The 14,872-nt window shown below is 50.8% G+C and overlaps 1 protein-coding gene across 4 annotated transcripts in view; it reads right to left on the bottom strand.

The window, feature by feature from the left end:
• The window catches only part of LOC141265130 (ATP-dependent translocase ABCB1-like), a 1,603,396-nt gene that overhangs the window by 1,384,784 nt on the left and 203,740 nt on the right, over positions 1-14,872 (bottom strand). For all 4 annotated transcript variants that reach the window (XM_073677832.1, XM_073677833.1, XM_073677831.1 and 1 more), the window contains exon 6: positions 14,162-14,219. In XM_073677832.1, coding sequence (XP_073533933.1) covers positions 14,162-14,219 — 58 coding nt within the window. The remainder of the gene's footprint in view (positions 1-14,161; positions 14,220-14,872) is intronic.

Genomic DNA, 14,872 nt, shown 5'->3' on the forward strand with positions numbered 1-14,872 from the left:
GCGGCGGCTTCATAACCGCATTCAACGGGTGGCGTAGTCGAACAATATAACATCTTATTCTAAGTTCTGCCACTTGGTTTGACACCCTGGGCACGGACCGGGTCACCGCCACGAGGACTACTACCCCTATCAGATCCGGCTACGGGTATTCCCCCTGCACAGCAGCAGCAGCACAGGCCCAGGGGGCGCGTCAACTTTGGTGTAGTCGGCAGGATCCCGTGCCCGCAACCACCGGGTACTGCGTGCCTGAAAAAAAAAGAGACTGCTAAACTTACCTGTGGTGAGGATTCCCGCCATCCGACGCCATCTTCTACCTTCTTCCCGCCATCCGTGGAGTTTTCCCGCCATCCGACGCCATCTTCTGCCTTCTTCCTGCCATCCGTGGAGTTTTCCCTCCATTGGACGCCATCTTGAGGACGCCGCGCGGGAAGAAGAGGGGCGTGGACTCCGAAAGCGCGCGAGAACTGAAGCTCCGCCTCACGTCCGGACGTTGCGTAAGGTCCTGGAAGGAGCCCAGCAGACGCCGACGTCACAGGAGCGCGACGGAAGGTCCTCAACCCTGACGATCCACTGCGGAGCCGCGGCCTACGGAAGAGGATCATCGCAAGGTAGGCCACGGTCCACTAGGGGGGAGAAGGATGTCGGATACAGAGGAGAGCTTCACTGCCACAGCCACCGCCAGCGCCACCGCTGCTGCGGTCATGCCTTTCACTATGCCCTATATCCCGGGGGCAGCCTGGCTACCCCAGTACTCAGGGGAGTCACATACCCTAAATGACTTCAGAGAAAGGCTGGATAGCCTCTTCCAGGTGTACCCCCTCACAGAGGAGCAAAAAGTGAGCATCCTGGTGGCTCAATTAATAGGGGCAGCCCAAAGGGAGGTAAAGTCGCCACTCGGGAGGAGGAGGACTGTCTCAGAGATACTAGCCCGGCTGAAGGACACCTTTGATACCTGTACCTCAGCCGAGATCAAGCTTAGATTCTACGGGTGCAAGCAGCGAGCACATGAGAATATAAGGGACTATGCACTAAACCTACAAGAGGCCCTGAGAGCCATTAAGCAGGCCGACCCTGACGGCGTGGGAAACGAAGACAAGCTGTTGACTGAACAATTTATAGAGGGTCTACATTGCAATGCCCACCGAACCCAGTTGCGGGCAATGGCCTTACAGGACCCTCATCTGGACTTTGCACAGTTCAAGGACAGAGCCATCCGGGTGCTCCGAGAACCGGCACCAGGTGGCGCTGTGACCCACAGATGCCCTACTACCACTTACCACCAGGAGACGGCGCCCTTGTCGGCAGGGCCTGTGGGAGCTGATGCGCAGGCTTTAAACAATGACCCGGCTACAGACCTGCACCATCAGGTCCAAGAGCTAACTAAAAGCGTTGCTGCGCTAACCCAAACTGTGCAGTCTTTACAGGTTTCCACTCCAGGGAAGATCCAGCTGGCATCCGGACCGGAGGATATCCCGTGGCGACGACCAAGGAGGACCCCACCGGCCAGAGGAAGACCCGGCGACCAATACAACGAGGACGGACAACCCATCTGCCGCCGCTGCAATCAACCCGGACATATGGCAAGGTACTGTCCTTTAAACTGGCACAACCTGGGGTAGAGGGCCAACCCCTAGGAATAAGATCACCAGGCCCATCGAACTGGCGTGACAAATATGTGGGAGGACGTCCAGTCTTGCCTGTGGTACTGGATGGCATTCCTATGAGTGCCCTACTGGACACCGGGTCACAGGTCACCACCATCCCGTACGTGCTCTTCAAGCAGTACTGGAATGACTCGGATATAACTCGCTACCCTGACGACGACTTGAGTATCATCGCCAGCAATGGTCAGCCCGTGCCATAGATCGGATTTAAAGAGGTGACCATTAAAATCGGTAAAGTCGAACTGGCAGCACAGGGACTGATCATTGTGGACATTGACAAGCGCGAGAGTCACCCAAAGATAACTCTAGGAACTAATGTGATTGAAAATTGTCTTGCAGAGGCGATTCTCATTTTACAGCAGTTTGCCAAGAACGCCAGCTCCGGCCAGCAGCGAGTGCTCCAAAAAGAGATCCGGGCACTGATGCGACGGCAACAGGTGGAACTCTCCGGTGGTGAGATTGGTAGCGTGAGAATGTGTGACCCTTTCCTTATTGCCATGCCCCCGAAAAGTGAAATGATGATTTGGTGCCGGGCAGCTATTGGTCTGAGAGGTAGAGATTACCAGGCAATGGTAGAACCAGTCTACTCAGACAGTAGGCCCACCATTTTGACAGCACGGGGGGTGGTCGATGTACGCCATGGGAGGGTGCCCGTTCGCATCATAAATATCGGGGAGAGAGAAGTACACCTGCCCCGGTATGCCACGCTAGCCAAATTGTTCACCATAAACCAGAATTCTGTACAGGCCATGGAACCCTTGCCTCCATCTCAACCAGAGGAAGGTAACGGCTCTAAGCAACAAATGGAGGACTGGTGTCAGCAACTACATTTGGGTACTGACTCCACTCCCTCAGACCAGAAACAGGGAGTCTATCGGGTGGTTCAAGAGTACGAGAGAGTGTTTAGTAAACACCCGTTAGACTTCGGGCGAGTAAAGGGGGTAGAACACCACATCCCCACGGGAGACCATCCTCCCATAAAGGAGAGATACCCACCCGTACCCCCTGCACACTACCAACACGCCAAGGGGATGCTTAGAGACATGAAGGAGGCTGGGGTAATCAGGGATAGCTGTAGCCCCTGGGCAGCTCCACTAGTCTTGGTTAAAAAAAAAAAACAACACCATGAGAATGTGTGTAGACTACCGGAAAATCAACCGTATCACACACAAAGATGCGTACCCCTTACCAAGGATAGAGGAGTCTTTGGCTGCTTTAAAATCTGCTAACTTCTTCTCCACTTTGGATCTCACTAGCGGGTACTGGCAGGTTCCTGTAGCAGAGGCGGACCGGGAGAAGACCGCATTCACCACCCCGATGGGACTTAGCGAGTTTACCTGCATGCCGTTCGGACTCTGCAACGCACCAGGAACCTTCCAACGATTGATGGAATGCTGTCTGGGACACCGGAACTTTGAGACGGTCCTGCTGTACCTGGACGATGTTATAGTTTATTCCAAAACCTACGAGGACCACCTGAAACACCTGGCGGAAGTGTTTGAAGCCCTGGCAAACTACGGTCTGAAGGTGAAACCGTCGAAGTGTCACCTGCTAAAACCAAAAGTGCAGTACCTGGGACACGTGGTGAGTGCTGACGGAGTGGCTCCCGACCCTGATAAGATCACCGCGATTAAGGAATGGCCAAGACCCTCCAGCGTAAGGGAAGTACGGCAGTTCCTCGGGTTGGTAGGCTACTACCGAAGATTCATTCCCGGTTTCACCAAAAAGGCAGCTCCTATGCAGGACCTCCTGATAGGCCAATCCAGGAAGGCCAAGAACCAGAAGCCGCCCTTCAGATGGGAGAAGCTGGAAGAAGAGTCCTTCCGCCAGCTGAAGATGGCCCTCACGGGGGATGAAATCCTGGCATACCCTGATTACAGCCAGCCCTTTATCCTCTACACCGACGCAAGTAACATCGGGCTAGGAGCCGTACTGTCCCAGATCCAGCAGGGGAGAGAACGGGTAATTGCTTACGCCAGCCGAAAACTGCGACCCACCGAAAGAAACCCTGAGAATTACAGCTCATTCAAGCTAGAGTTCCTGGCAGTGGTGTGGGCAGTCACCGAACGCTTTAGGCACTACCTCGCCTCTTCCCGGTTCACCGTGTACACGGATAACAACCCGTTGACACATCTGGACACTGCAAGACTCGGTGCCCTGGAGCAGAGATGGATGGCCCGCCTGTCCAACTATGAATTCACGATCAAATACCGGGCAGGACGCTCCAATACCAACGCGGATGCCTTGTCCAGAATGCCAAACCTACCGGACGTAGGGGAAGATCCAGAGGAACTGGAAGAAGTTGAACTCCCCGCGTTCCACCGTCATGGGACTACCCAGTATTCCCACCGTGTAAGGGGTAAGCAATCCGCTACGTTCAACCCCTTACCTCATTACAACTGGGCGGAAACGCAAGACAGTGACCCCGCCGTCCGACTGGTGAAGGAGATGCTGACTCAGCCAGATGCTCGCCTTGACCCAGACGCTCCGGAGGAAACCAAGCAACTGTGGGCTGAGAAGAGTCGACTGTTCCTTTACAAGGGGAAGTTGTGCCGTAGAATGGTTAACTCCCGGACGCATGAACTGATCTGGCAAGTAGTGGTGCCAAGAAATGACGCGGCTATGGTACTGGAGGCATACCACGACGGAGCTGGGCACTTCGGATGGAAGAAGCTGGAGTTCCTGCTGCGCGGGCGGTTCCACTGGGTAGGCATGAGAGGAACCATCGAGAGGTGGTGCAGAGACTGTGGCCCATGCAACCTAAGAAGGAAGGACCGTGCCAGTCTGAAGACTCCCCTGCAGTCCATCGTCACCAGGCAGCCGTTGGAACTGGTAGCCTTGGATCATGTAAAACTGACCCCCAGCAGAAGTGGCTACGTCTATGCGTTAACCATCGTGGATCACTACTCCCGGTTCTTGGTTGTAGTCCCCGTCAAGGACTTAACGGCTCAAACAGCAGCTAGAGCCTTCCAGCAGCACTTCTGCCGTCCACACGGATACCCAGAGCAGGTGCTGACGGACCAGGGGCCTGCCTTTGAAGTGGAAGTCTTCCAGGAGTTCTGCACTCTGTATGGCTGCCGGAAGATAAGAACAACACCCTATCATCCGCAAACCAATGGGCTCTGCGAGAAGATGAACCAGGTGGTGATAGACCTTCTGAAAACATTGCCCCTGGAAGAACGCAGTCTGTGGCCTGAGAAACTGCCTGATCTGGTGGACCTATACAACCACATCCCTGTAGGTTCCACCAACTGTACCCCGGCTTACCTAATGAGAGCAAGACCTGGTAAGCTGCCTGTTGATCTGGATATGGGAGTCCTGACACCCGAGGACACTTCACCAGAAGCAGACTGGGACACAGAGAGGCAGCAGCAGTACCGGAAAGTACAGGAGAGCGTTGAGCGAAGTCTCTGTCAAGCAAGAGAAAGACAGGAGAAGACTTACAACCAGTATGCTCCCGCTGTTCCCCTGGTACCTGGAGAGCAGGTCTTGAAAAGGAAGAGACGGCTCCACAAGTTGGACGACCAGTGGGAGAAGGACCCGTACACCGTACTGCCATCGAGCCATGAAAACCCAAAAGTCTGCACAATCAGTAAGGATGGAGGAGAAACCACAGCCATTGTCTCCCGAGATCACCTGAAGAAGTGTCCCGAGCAGCTACGAAACCCTGAAGAAGATCAAGAAAACCCTCGACCCGCAGAGGAAAGGGAAGAAATGGTCAGTACTGTACTCGGAGACTTCCCTCGGTCTTGGACACAAATAAATGGCGCTGTTGTGGTACCCGTCCTCACCTTCCTCCAGCCAGCATCCCAAGTGCCTACGGAAAAACAGGTAGAGCTGGAAGAGCAACCGGTCCAGGAGGCAGAAGACCCCACACAAGCAGACCAGGAGAATCGACCCTCTGCTTATAGTGAGCCTGCCGTGCCCCTAGTGAGCCAAAGAACCCGTAGACAGCTGCCCAGCTTACCTTTGACAGCTCCTACACCCTGTAGCTTAGGACCGGTCAGTAAGCTCCGTAGGTCTACTAGGGCCACTAAAGCCAGTTACCAGTACGTTGGAGGATCTAAAGTGTTCAGACTGTTTTATTGGTATTTACCTGTTTACTGTTGCTTGTAAATAATTATGTTTTTCCAGTTATTTTATAGGTGTCTTTTGGGGATTAACCGGAATTCTTTGTATATATGTTTGGAGCGTAACCCAGGAATGGACTAAGACTGCTAAAGACTCGGGGTAGGACAGACCCCCACCTGGTTACGGCTCCCTGTTCTTTGGTGAAATGGACACCCTTATTGCTTCAAAAACTGCACCCGGTTGCGGACACGCTGTGACCGCCCTAACGTGTTTTTCCTTATTGTATTGTTCCTGTTTATACCCTGTTATGTTTTCAAAAATATGTTTAGTCCCGGAGTACTAAATTTTACTAGGGGGGAATGTGGAACCCCAGGGGTCTGGTTACCACAGTAATAGCAATATTATGTCTGAGAGCAGGTGGGAGGTCTCCTGGTCAGGTGCCCTAAGCATGCCACACCTCCTGCCCAGTCCTGGGAGGGGAAGAACTTCCCCTATAAAAAACTGGGGGCTGAGGCAGGGTTAGAGAAGAAGAGGAGTCCCAGACAGAGACACAGTCTGGTCTGGAGTGGAGCAGATACAGGGAGAGCAAGATCAGGAGCTCTGTGGGAGCAGTGATAAAAGGGGTCAGAGACTGGAAGCTGTAGAGCTCGTCCTGACTGAAGAGATCTCACCGGACACGGAGTCCGAGGCTGTGGGGACTGATCCATACCCAGCAGCAGAAACCGACCGGCAGGGGATTTCAGGTCCTCTGGCCAAGAAACCCGAAGGCACGGTCACACGCAAGGGACCAGCACCGCCGGCGTGGAGCAGAGGCTACCAGAAGGCCCCGAGTCACCGGCCATACGGGTGAGCACCACACGGTACACTCAGGGACGTGGGCTACTTCTACCCGCTTCTAGCAAGGTAGCCAGGAAGAGTACAATAGTTGGGGAGGCCTACAACTCCGCCTGGCCAGGGGAGATCCTATCTGCTCACAGACTGACCAGGCCCCGATCGCTAGCCAGTACTCCCGGGAGGGTCTACCTTTGCCACCAGTAAAGACCCTGAACTACACCGTACCGTCTCTGAGTGGTTCCTGGTGCCTGCGTGCAATTCTGCTATCCCCATCATCCACGTTCGCTGCCCTGAGGCCATACCCCTCCCGTTGGGGGTTATACTATCCATGCTGCACAACTGTACCACCGGCCTCAGCGGTCTGCCCTGCAGCGGCGGCTTCATAACCGCATTCAACGGGTGGCGTAGTCGAACAATATAACATCTTATTCTAAGTTCTGCCACTTGGTTTGACACCCTGGGCACGGACCGGGTCACCGCCACGAGGACTACTACCCCTATCAGATCCGGCTACGGGTATTCCCCCTGCACAGCAGCAGCAGCACAGGCCCAGGGGGCGCGTCAGTTGCAGCTCTGAAATATGGCAAAACTGGTGGCGAATGGCATCTTGGCAGCTTCACGCTTGATTTTCCTCAATTCATGGGCAGTTATTTTGCGCCTTTTTTGGCCAACACGCTTCTTGCGACCCTGTTGGCTATTTGCCATGAAACACTTGATTGTTCGGTGATCACGCTTCAAAAGTTTGGAATTTTCAAGACTGCTGCATCCCTCTGCAAGACATCTCAAAATTTTGGACGTTTCAGAGCCCGTCAAATCTCTCTTCTGACCCATTTTTCCAAAGGAAAGAAAGTGGCCCAATAATTAAGCACACCTTATATAGGGTGTTGATGTCATTAGTCAACACCCCTCCTCATTACAGAGATGCACATCCCCAGATTTACTTAATTGGTAGTTGGCTCTCAAGCCTATGCAGCTTGGAGTAGGACAACATGTATAAAAAGTATCATGTGATCAAAATACTCATTTCCTAATAATTCGGCACACAGTGTAAATGGGCCAAAATCACATCTGAGCAATATGTGTGACTAGTTTTTCCATACAGTCCATACAGAAGTCTTGAAGCTGTCATCACCAACAAAGGCTTTTGTACGAAGTATTAAATACACTTCAGTAAACGTGTTCAATACTTTTTCCCTGTGTCATTTCTCGCTATTACACTTCATTTTATGGTTTGATTTCTTTGCCTGTGTGGATTAGAAGGGTTGTTACCGACATCTGGTGAGAATTTCTTGTCAATAACACCTTCAGAAATATATTTCAATTCGTGACTTGTTCAATACGGCTGGGTGGAGGACTCAGCTTTGCCATGTATGAGAGCAAAATGGCATAGGGATTTATGGCAAGCACAAATTAAACAATGGATAAAGGTATTAGGGAAACATGATAGGGTTAAAGGGAACCTGTCAGATTGAAATGCTGTGCAATCTATGGGCATCTATTATAGAGCAAGAGAACCTGAATAAATTAATATAATGTTTTTTAGAATGATTCATTATAACTTGTAAATTATTCTGTTAAATCCCTGCTCACTCTAGGATTAGGAGTAGTCCTAATCCATGATTGATAGATATTTCTCTATGTGATTCTCATATAAGGTAGGCTGTCATCAGGCCCAGACTGATAATCTGGCCCACCGGGCATTTTCCCGGTGGGCCGCGGACGTGTGCATGTATAGTGGGCGACGGGCCTGCTGATCCGGCCACCGGGCCGTTTTTCCGCCCGCTGGCCCCTTAAATCTGGAGGCACAGCCTGGATTAGGGGAGCGCTGTGTGCCCACATAGGGTTCAATATTTGAATCTCTGCGTGCGTCGTACATAAGAGAACGCTGACGTTGGCATGTCAGCGTTCACTGTGGGAGGAGAGAGCGCGCTCCTCTCTCCCGCCTTTTCAACGCCGGCTGCAGCTCACCGAATCAGTGAGGGAAGTCAGAGATCTCTGCTGCAGCTCTGCTCCTACATGCGCGCCAGGCCCGGTGAGTGCTGTGTGGCAGCCAGTGTGAAAATGATGTTTGTTTTTAAATATTTAATGATTCCCTATGCCTTCCCTGGTGCACAGCTGGCTTGGGTAGGGGGCTTTCTTATGGGGTTGTGGGCTTACTTATGGGGCTGGGGGCTTGCTTATGGCGTTGGGGGCTTGCTTATGGCGCTGGGGTCTGACCTCTGGGGCTGGGGGCTTACTTATGGGGCTGGAGGCTTACTTATGGGGCTGGAAGCTGACTGCTGACTTATGGGGCTGGGGGCTTACTTATAGAGATGGGGGTTGACCTCTGGGGGCTTTCTTATGGGGCTGACCTCTGTGGCTGGGGGTTTACTTCTGGGGCTGGGGCCTGACTGCTGATTTATGGGGCTGGGGGCTTACTTATAGTGCTGGGGCTTACTTATGGTGCTGGGGGCTGACCTCTGGGGCTGGAGGCTTGTTTGTGGGGCTGTGTATATAAACTGCACAGTACACTCCTCCTGTCCTGTATATATTGTTATGTGTCACCCCAGGCCTGGATGCCATAAATAATAAAGGCTGTGTCTGAGAGCAGGAGGGAGGTTTCCTGGTTAGGGACAATTAGCATGCAGCAACTACTGTCCCAGGCCAGTAGGGGGAGCAGGCTTCCCTATAAAAGCTGGATATGGGAGCAGGGTTAGAGAGACCTGGGAGACCTGAAACCGTGACTGAGTCTAGTCCCAGAGAGTAAGGGTCAGCAGCAAGCTGAGGAGGTAGTGAGGCAGTGGAGGAACTGCTAGCCAGGGACGTACGGCGCCGAGAGCCTGTCCTGGCAGAAAGGTAGAACCATCTAACCGGACATTGGGGTCCGAGGCTGTAAAGACTCTAAGTTCAGCAGCAAAGAACCACCATTTAAGCCTGACACCCTGAGCACGGGACCGGGTAGCCACTACTACTTCCATCAGCACTGCGCAACCCAGAGACCCGGTCTCGAGTACCCCACGGCCCAGGGGCGAGTCAGTTACGCTTACGCCCGGACTAACTGGCGAGAGCGTGGTTAGTGATCCCACTGGACCATAAACCAAGGAGTGCCTGGAGGGGCGTGACTAAGTATCAACTCGGTCTGACCAAGGTCGCACGGCGGCTCAGTCGACTCCGTGAACCAGGGAGGAACCGAGCAGAGTGACCAGGTGCTACTCCAGGTCAGACCCCGGTCACAGCTGTTGACATACACCGGGGAATGCGGGAACGGGCAGGCACAGCTGGTATGCAGACAGGTGGGTACTGGCAGGCACGGCTGGTATGCAGACAGGCGGGTGCTGGCAGGCACGGCTGGTATGCAGACAGGCGGGTGCTGGCAGGCACGGATGGTATGCAGACAGGCGGGTGCTGGCAGGTATGAACGCAGGCTGGATAGGGACCAGTACAGACTGAGATACAGGAATAGAGCCATGGGTGCGGTGGACTAGCAGAGCAGAACTGCAGGTGCGGAGGACAAGTGGAGCAGAGCAAAACCGCAGATGCGGTGAACAAGCAGAGCAGAGCAAAACCGCAGGTGCAGTGGACAAGCAGAGCAGAGAGAAACCGCAGGAGCCATAGACAAGCAGAGCAGAGCAAAACCGCAGGTGCGGTGGACAAGCAGAGCAGAGCAAAACCGCAGGTGCGGTGGACAAGCAGAGCAGAACAAAACCGCAGGTGCGGTGGACAAGCAGAGCAGAGCAAAACTGCCGGTGCGGTGGACAAGCAGAGCAGAGAAAAAAACGCAGGTGCCGTGGACAAGCAGAGCAGAGCAAAACCGCAGGTGCGGTGGACAAGCAGAGCAGAGCGAAACCGCAGGTGCGGTGAACAAGCAGAGCGAAACCGCAGTTGCGGTGAACAAGCAGAGCAAAGCGAAACCGCAGGTGCGGTGAACAAGCAGAGCAGAGCGAAACCGCAGGTGCGGTGAAAAAGCAGAGCAAAAGGTGCAGGTAGACAGGACAGGACTCTGTTCACATGGAACAGACTGGGAAACACAGGAAGATAGTCAGAACACAGGAGGTAGATAGGCAGGGAAACGGGACAAGCAGAACCAGATACACACAAGGTACTTACAAAGAAGTAGGGAGTGGAAACAAAACTCACAAACAGAAGTACAGAGACAACGAGTTGGAGTTAGGTTCAGGTTCAGATACTGCAGGAAAAGGGCAGGTACGGACATAGAGACAAACAGGTAACGGGCTAGGACACAGTTCAGACAGGAACTGTACCCGGAACAAGATACAGGAACGAGCCTGGGAACTCAGTCCCCAGGGTGGCGGAACAGACAAAAAGTCACAGATACAGGTGACGGGCCTGGGTATACAGTCCGCAGGGTGGCGGAACAGACTAGAAGTCACAGATACAGGTAACAGGCCTGGGTATATAGCCACCAGGGTGGCGAAAACAGACAAGATACAGGACAGGACCTGGCAACTCAGTTGCACAGAACACACTGAAAGAAAGTGTTGCTGAGGCACCGCCTACTGAGTGTAAGGGGTTTAAGTATCCAGTGACTCACAGCAATAGGCTGGGGAGGCATTAGGAGTGTGCACACAGTAACTATAAGAATCAGGCAGTAACCGCGCTGCTGCCCTAAGCAATCAGACAAGGGACACAGCAGGTACTGGAGCAAAGTGTGCAGCCTGGACTGATAGGTAAGATGGAGGGAGGTGGTAAGCCATGCCAGCACGCCGCCAGGGATGTTACATATATACACTGCACAGTACCACTTCTCCTGTCCAGTATATATACACTGCACAGTACCACTCCTCCTGTGTATATATACACTGCACAGTACCACTCCTCCTGTATATACACTGTACAGTACCACTTCTACTGTCCTGTATATATTCACTGCACAGTATCGCTTCTCCTGACCTGTATATATAGACAGCACAATACCACTTCTCCTGTCCAGTATATATACACTGCACAGCACCACTCCTCCTGTATATACCCTGCACAGTACCACTCCTACCGTCATGTATATATTCACTGCACAGTACCACTCCTCCTGTCCTGTATATATACACTGCACAGTTCCACGTCTCTTGTCCTGTATATATAGACTGCACAGTACCACTTCTCCTGTCCTCTATATATACACTGCACAGTACCACTCCTCCTGTATATACACTGTACATTAACACTCTCACTGTCCTGTATATATTCACTGCACAGTACCACTCCTCTTTTCCCGTATATATACACTGCACAGTACCACTTTTCCTGTCCTGTATATACACTGCACGGTGCCACTTCTCCTATCCTGTATATATACACTGCACAGTAGCACTTCTCCTGTATATATACACTGCACAGTACCATGTCTCCTGTATAAATACACTGCACAGTGCCACTTCTCCTATCCTGTATATATACACTGCACAGTACCACTTCTACTGTATATATACACTGCACAGTACCATTTCTCCTGTCCTGTATATATACCCTGAAACAGTACCACTTTTCCTGTCCTGTATATACACTTCACAGTACCACTCCTCCTGTCCTGTATATACACTGCACAGTACCACTTCTCCTGTCCTGTATATACACTGCACAGTACCACTTCTCCAGTCCTGTTGTCGGAGAGGTGTCAATATTAGTTTAGTATTTTCAATATTACTATGGACAAATAAAAATAAATATTCTAAAACCTGTTTATATTGATTATCCCAAGTAATCCCCTCTCCTCTGGAGAGGGGATAACTGTCCAATCGCTGGAGATCCGACTGTTGGGACCCCCATGATTCCGAGAATCGGAGCTCTGTAGAGCACCATGTAAATGGAGCTGTAGCCGATCATACGCACTATGGCGCCATTCACATGTGGCTCTTCAAATAACTCCTTTTAGGAGAGTGAGGGGCACGACAAAGTAGAGCAAAATTCAATGATCGGGGGTAATGAGTGTTAGGGTACGTGCACACTATCAGTAATTGCTGCGGATTGCACGCAGCACACTTGCGGTGCATGCAATTCGCAGCTGTCAGATGTTGCAGCATAGTGGATGGGATTTGTAGAAATCCCATGTCCACTTTGCGTCTCCGAGCACCTGCGGATCAACCAGGAGACGGACATACGGCGCATCTTTCCAGACAGCAGCAAGTCAATTTCTCTTGCGGAGAAGCTAGTCTCCTCAAGAGAAATTATATCAGTGCAATGTATATGATGTGGATTCACCTGCATGCTTCGCTTTGGACGCAGCATAAAGAATACTGCGTTCAAAGCGCTGCCAATACCGACCGTGTGCACATACCCTTATAGCATGTGGGCTGGTGGGGATTGTGTGGCAGAGCCGCTTTTTTAACCAGGCCGGCCCTGGCTGTCATCCACTGAATAGGATCGCCCACTGGACTCCACTGGACTCCTAAGCCCAGAAGAAGCATATATTTTACTGAATAATGTACCAGTTATACTGAATCTTTTCTTAAACATCTATTCAGCTTCTCCTGCTCTATAACATGAGGCGTGTAGATAAGACTGCATGTTATTATTATGATTTTACTCACATACATGTTTATGACAGGTTTTTAGTTGAGCAAAGTCTACGACACAGCACAATTTATAATTTGGCACAAGTTATATTATACATCCAAATTATTATTTAGAATAAAAAAAAGGTACAATGATAAATGCCCCAAATGTGAGTTGAATGATGCATATAACACTGCACTTTAACCCAACGGTTTACTGAAATACAAATATGTAGATTTCTAAATACTTATAAACTGCACCATGTATATACAGTATGTGACAGAATGTGGGACAATGATAGAGATTAATTGTGACATGCAGAAGTAGTGCTGTTGCTTTAAAAGCATTCAGCAACTATTAGAAGTAACACAAGCACATGATGCAGGAAGTGTTGTGTTCCAGAAGCATCCAGCAATTAGATGGGTTAACACAGTCACAGGAGAAGGGGAGTGTTTTAGCAGAGCCCCAGGGGGATGGTGGGCAAGTTGTTTACTGTCTGGCCGGAGCCGAAGAGAAAGGTGGCTTATGATCTGTATCTTAGAAGGCAACAGAACAGAATTCAGGTCAGGAGGGAAGCTAAACAAAAGTCAATTAGACTCCCTTATCTAACAGTGTGGAGTATTATCTGCCAGGAAGATAAGGACTGGAAGGAAGCCTGTCACAGACATCATCTCCCTCATCAACCCCCCCCCCTCTATCTCCATGCAGGATAAAGAATGATGTGTACAATTGAGTCCTTGTTAAGGAAAGGCCTGTGGTTGTGTATGCATTAAAACTGTGCTGTGCTACAGGATAATAGACTGTGTACTGCTGAGCTGCAAAGAAGATTGTTGTTGTTATTACTAGAGCCTATTGCTCAAAGAGACATTTACATTGCACTGGCCATGCCTCATTAAATGTTACTGCTCTACCGTTTATGAGGATTCTTATCAAATGTGTCTGGTTAGCAAATGAATCTGTCCTCTGCCTGAGAGAAGCCGCAGCCTGTGGTCGCTCAGAGTAACGGTTCCCCCAGCATTCAAACGAATTCATGTAACCAGTCTCGCCCCTATCTGAACTTAGGTGGCGTGCATGTAACATAATATGTCATGACTCTCACTTACGAGGATACATGAGCTTCAATATCAACGCCTGATGTGCAGTCAGAAATATTACTTGAAGCTGAAATGAAAGAAAGAGCTATTTAGAATTACTAAAAAATGAAAAATTAAAGTATTATTGAAGCAGACCTCTCACACAGCGTCATTGCCAGTGTGAAACTGGCTGTATCAGCAACAATTAGCCCAAGCATTAAGGGGACTCTGTCAGCACAAAATCACTGTTCAAACCAAGTACAGACGCTTGGTGCATCATGGCAGGGCTAAACATTTAACCGCACCTACCCATTTGCTTGTTTTTCATTTATCTCCACCCTTTTCTACCTCTATGAAGCCAGAGTTGTTAATCAAAGTAGAGATGGGTGGAGATAGAGGGAAATCAAGCAGGTGGGAAGGTGCACTTAAATGTTTGGCCGCGCCATAATGCACTGCCTGTACTTGGATTGAACAGTCATTCTGTGCTGACAGAGTCAATTTAAAGGAGTATTCTCAAGGTTGGAAGTTATACCTTATCCATGCAATAGCAGATAACCTCCCAATCACTGACGTCCGACAGCTGGGACCCCAATGGATCCCAAGAAAAGCTTCGGCTGAATGGAGCGGTGATCGATCATGTCACTGTTGCATCATTCATTAACAGGACAATAAATAGTCTAGTGCTGCTCTTAGCTTGTCTTCAGCACACTCATAAAAATGCATGGAGCATCAATGCTCTTC

The sequence above is a fragment of the Phyllobates terribilis genome, unplaced genomic scaffold, assembly GCF_046119375.1.
Source record: "Phyllobates terribilis strain yellow unplaced genomic scaffold, ASM4611937v1 Scaffold_4__5_contigs__length_816908805, whole genome shotgun sequence".
Classification (NCBI taxonomy): domain Eukaryota; kingdom Metazoa; phylum Chordata; class Amphibia; order Anura; family Dendrobatidae; genus Phyllobates; species Phyllobates terribilis.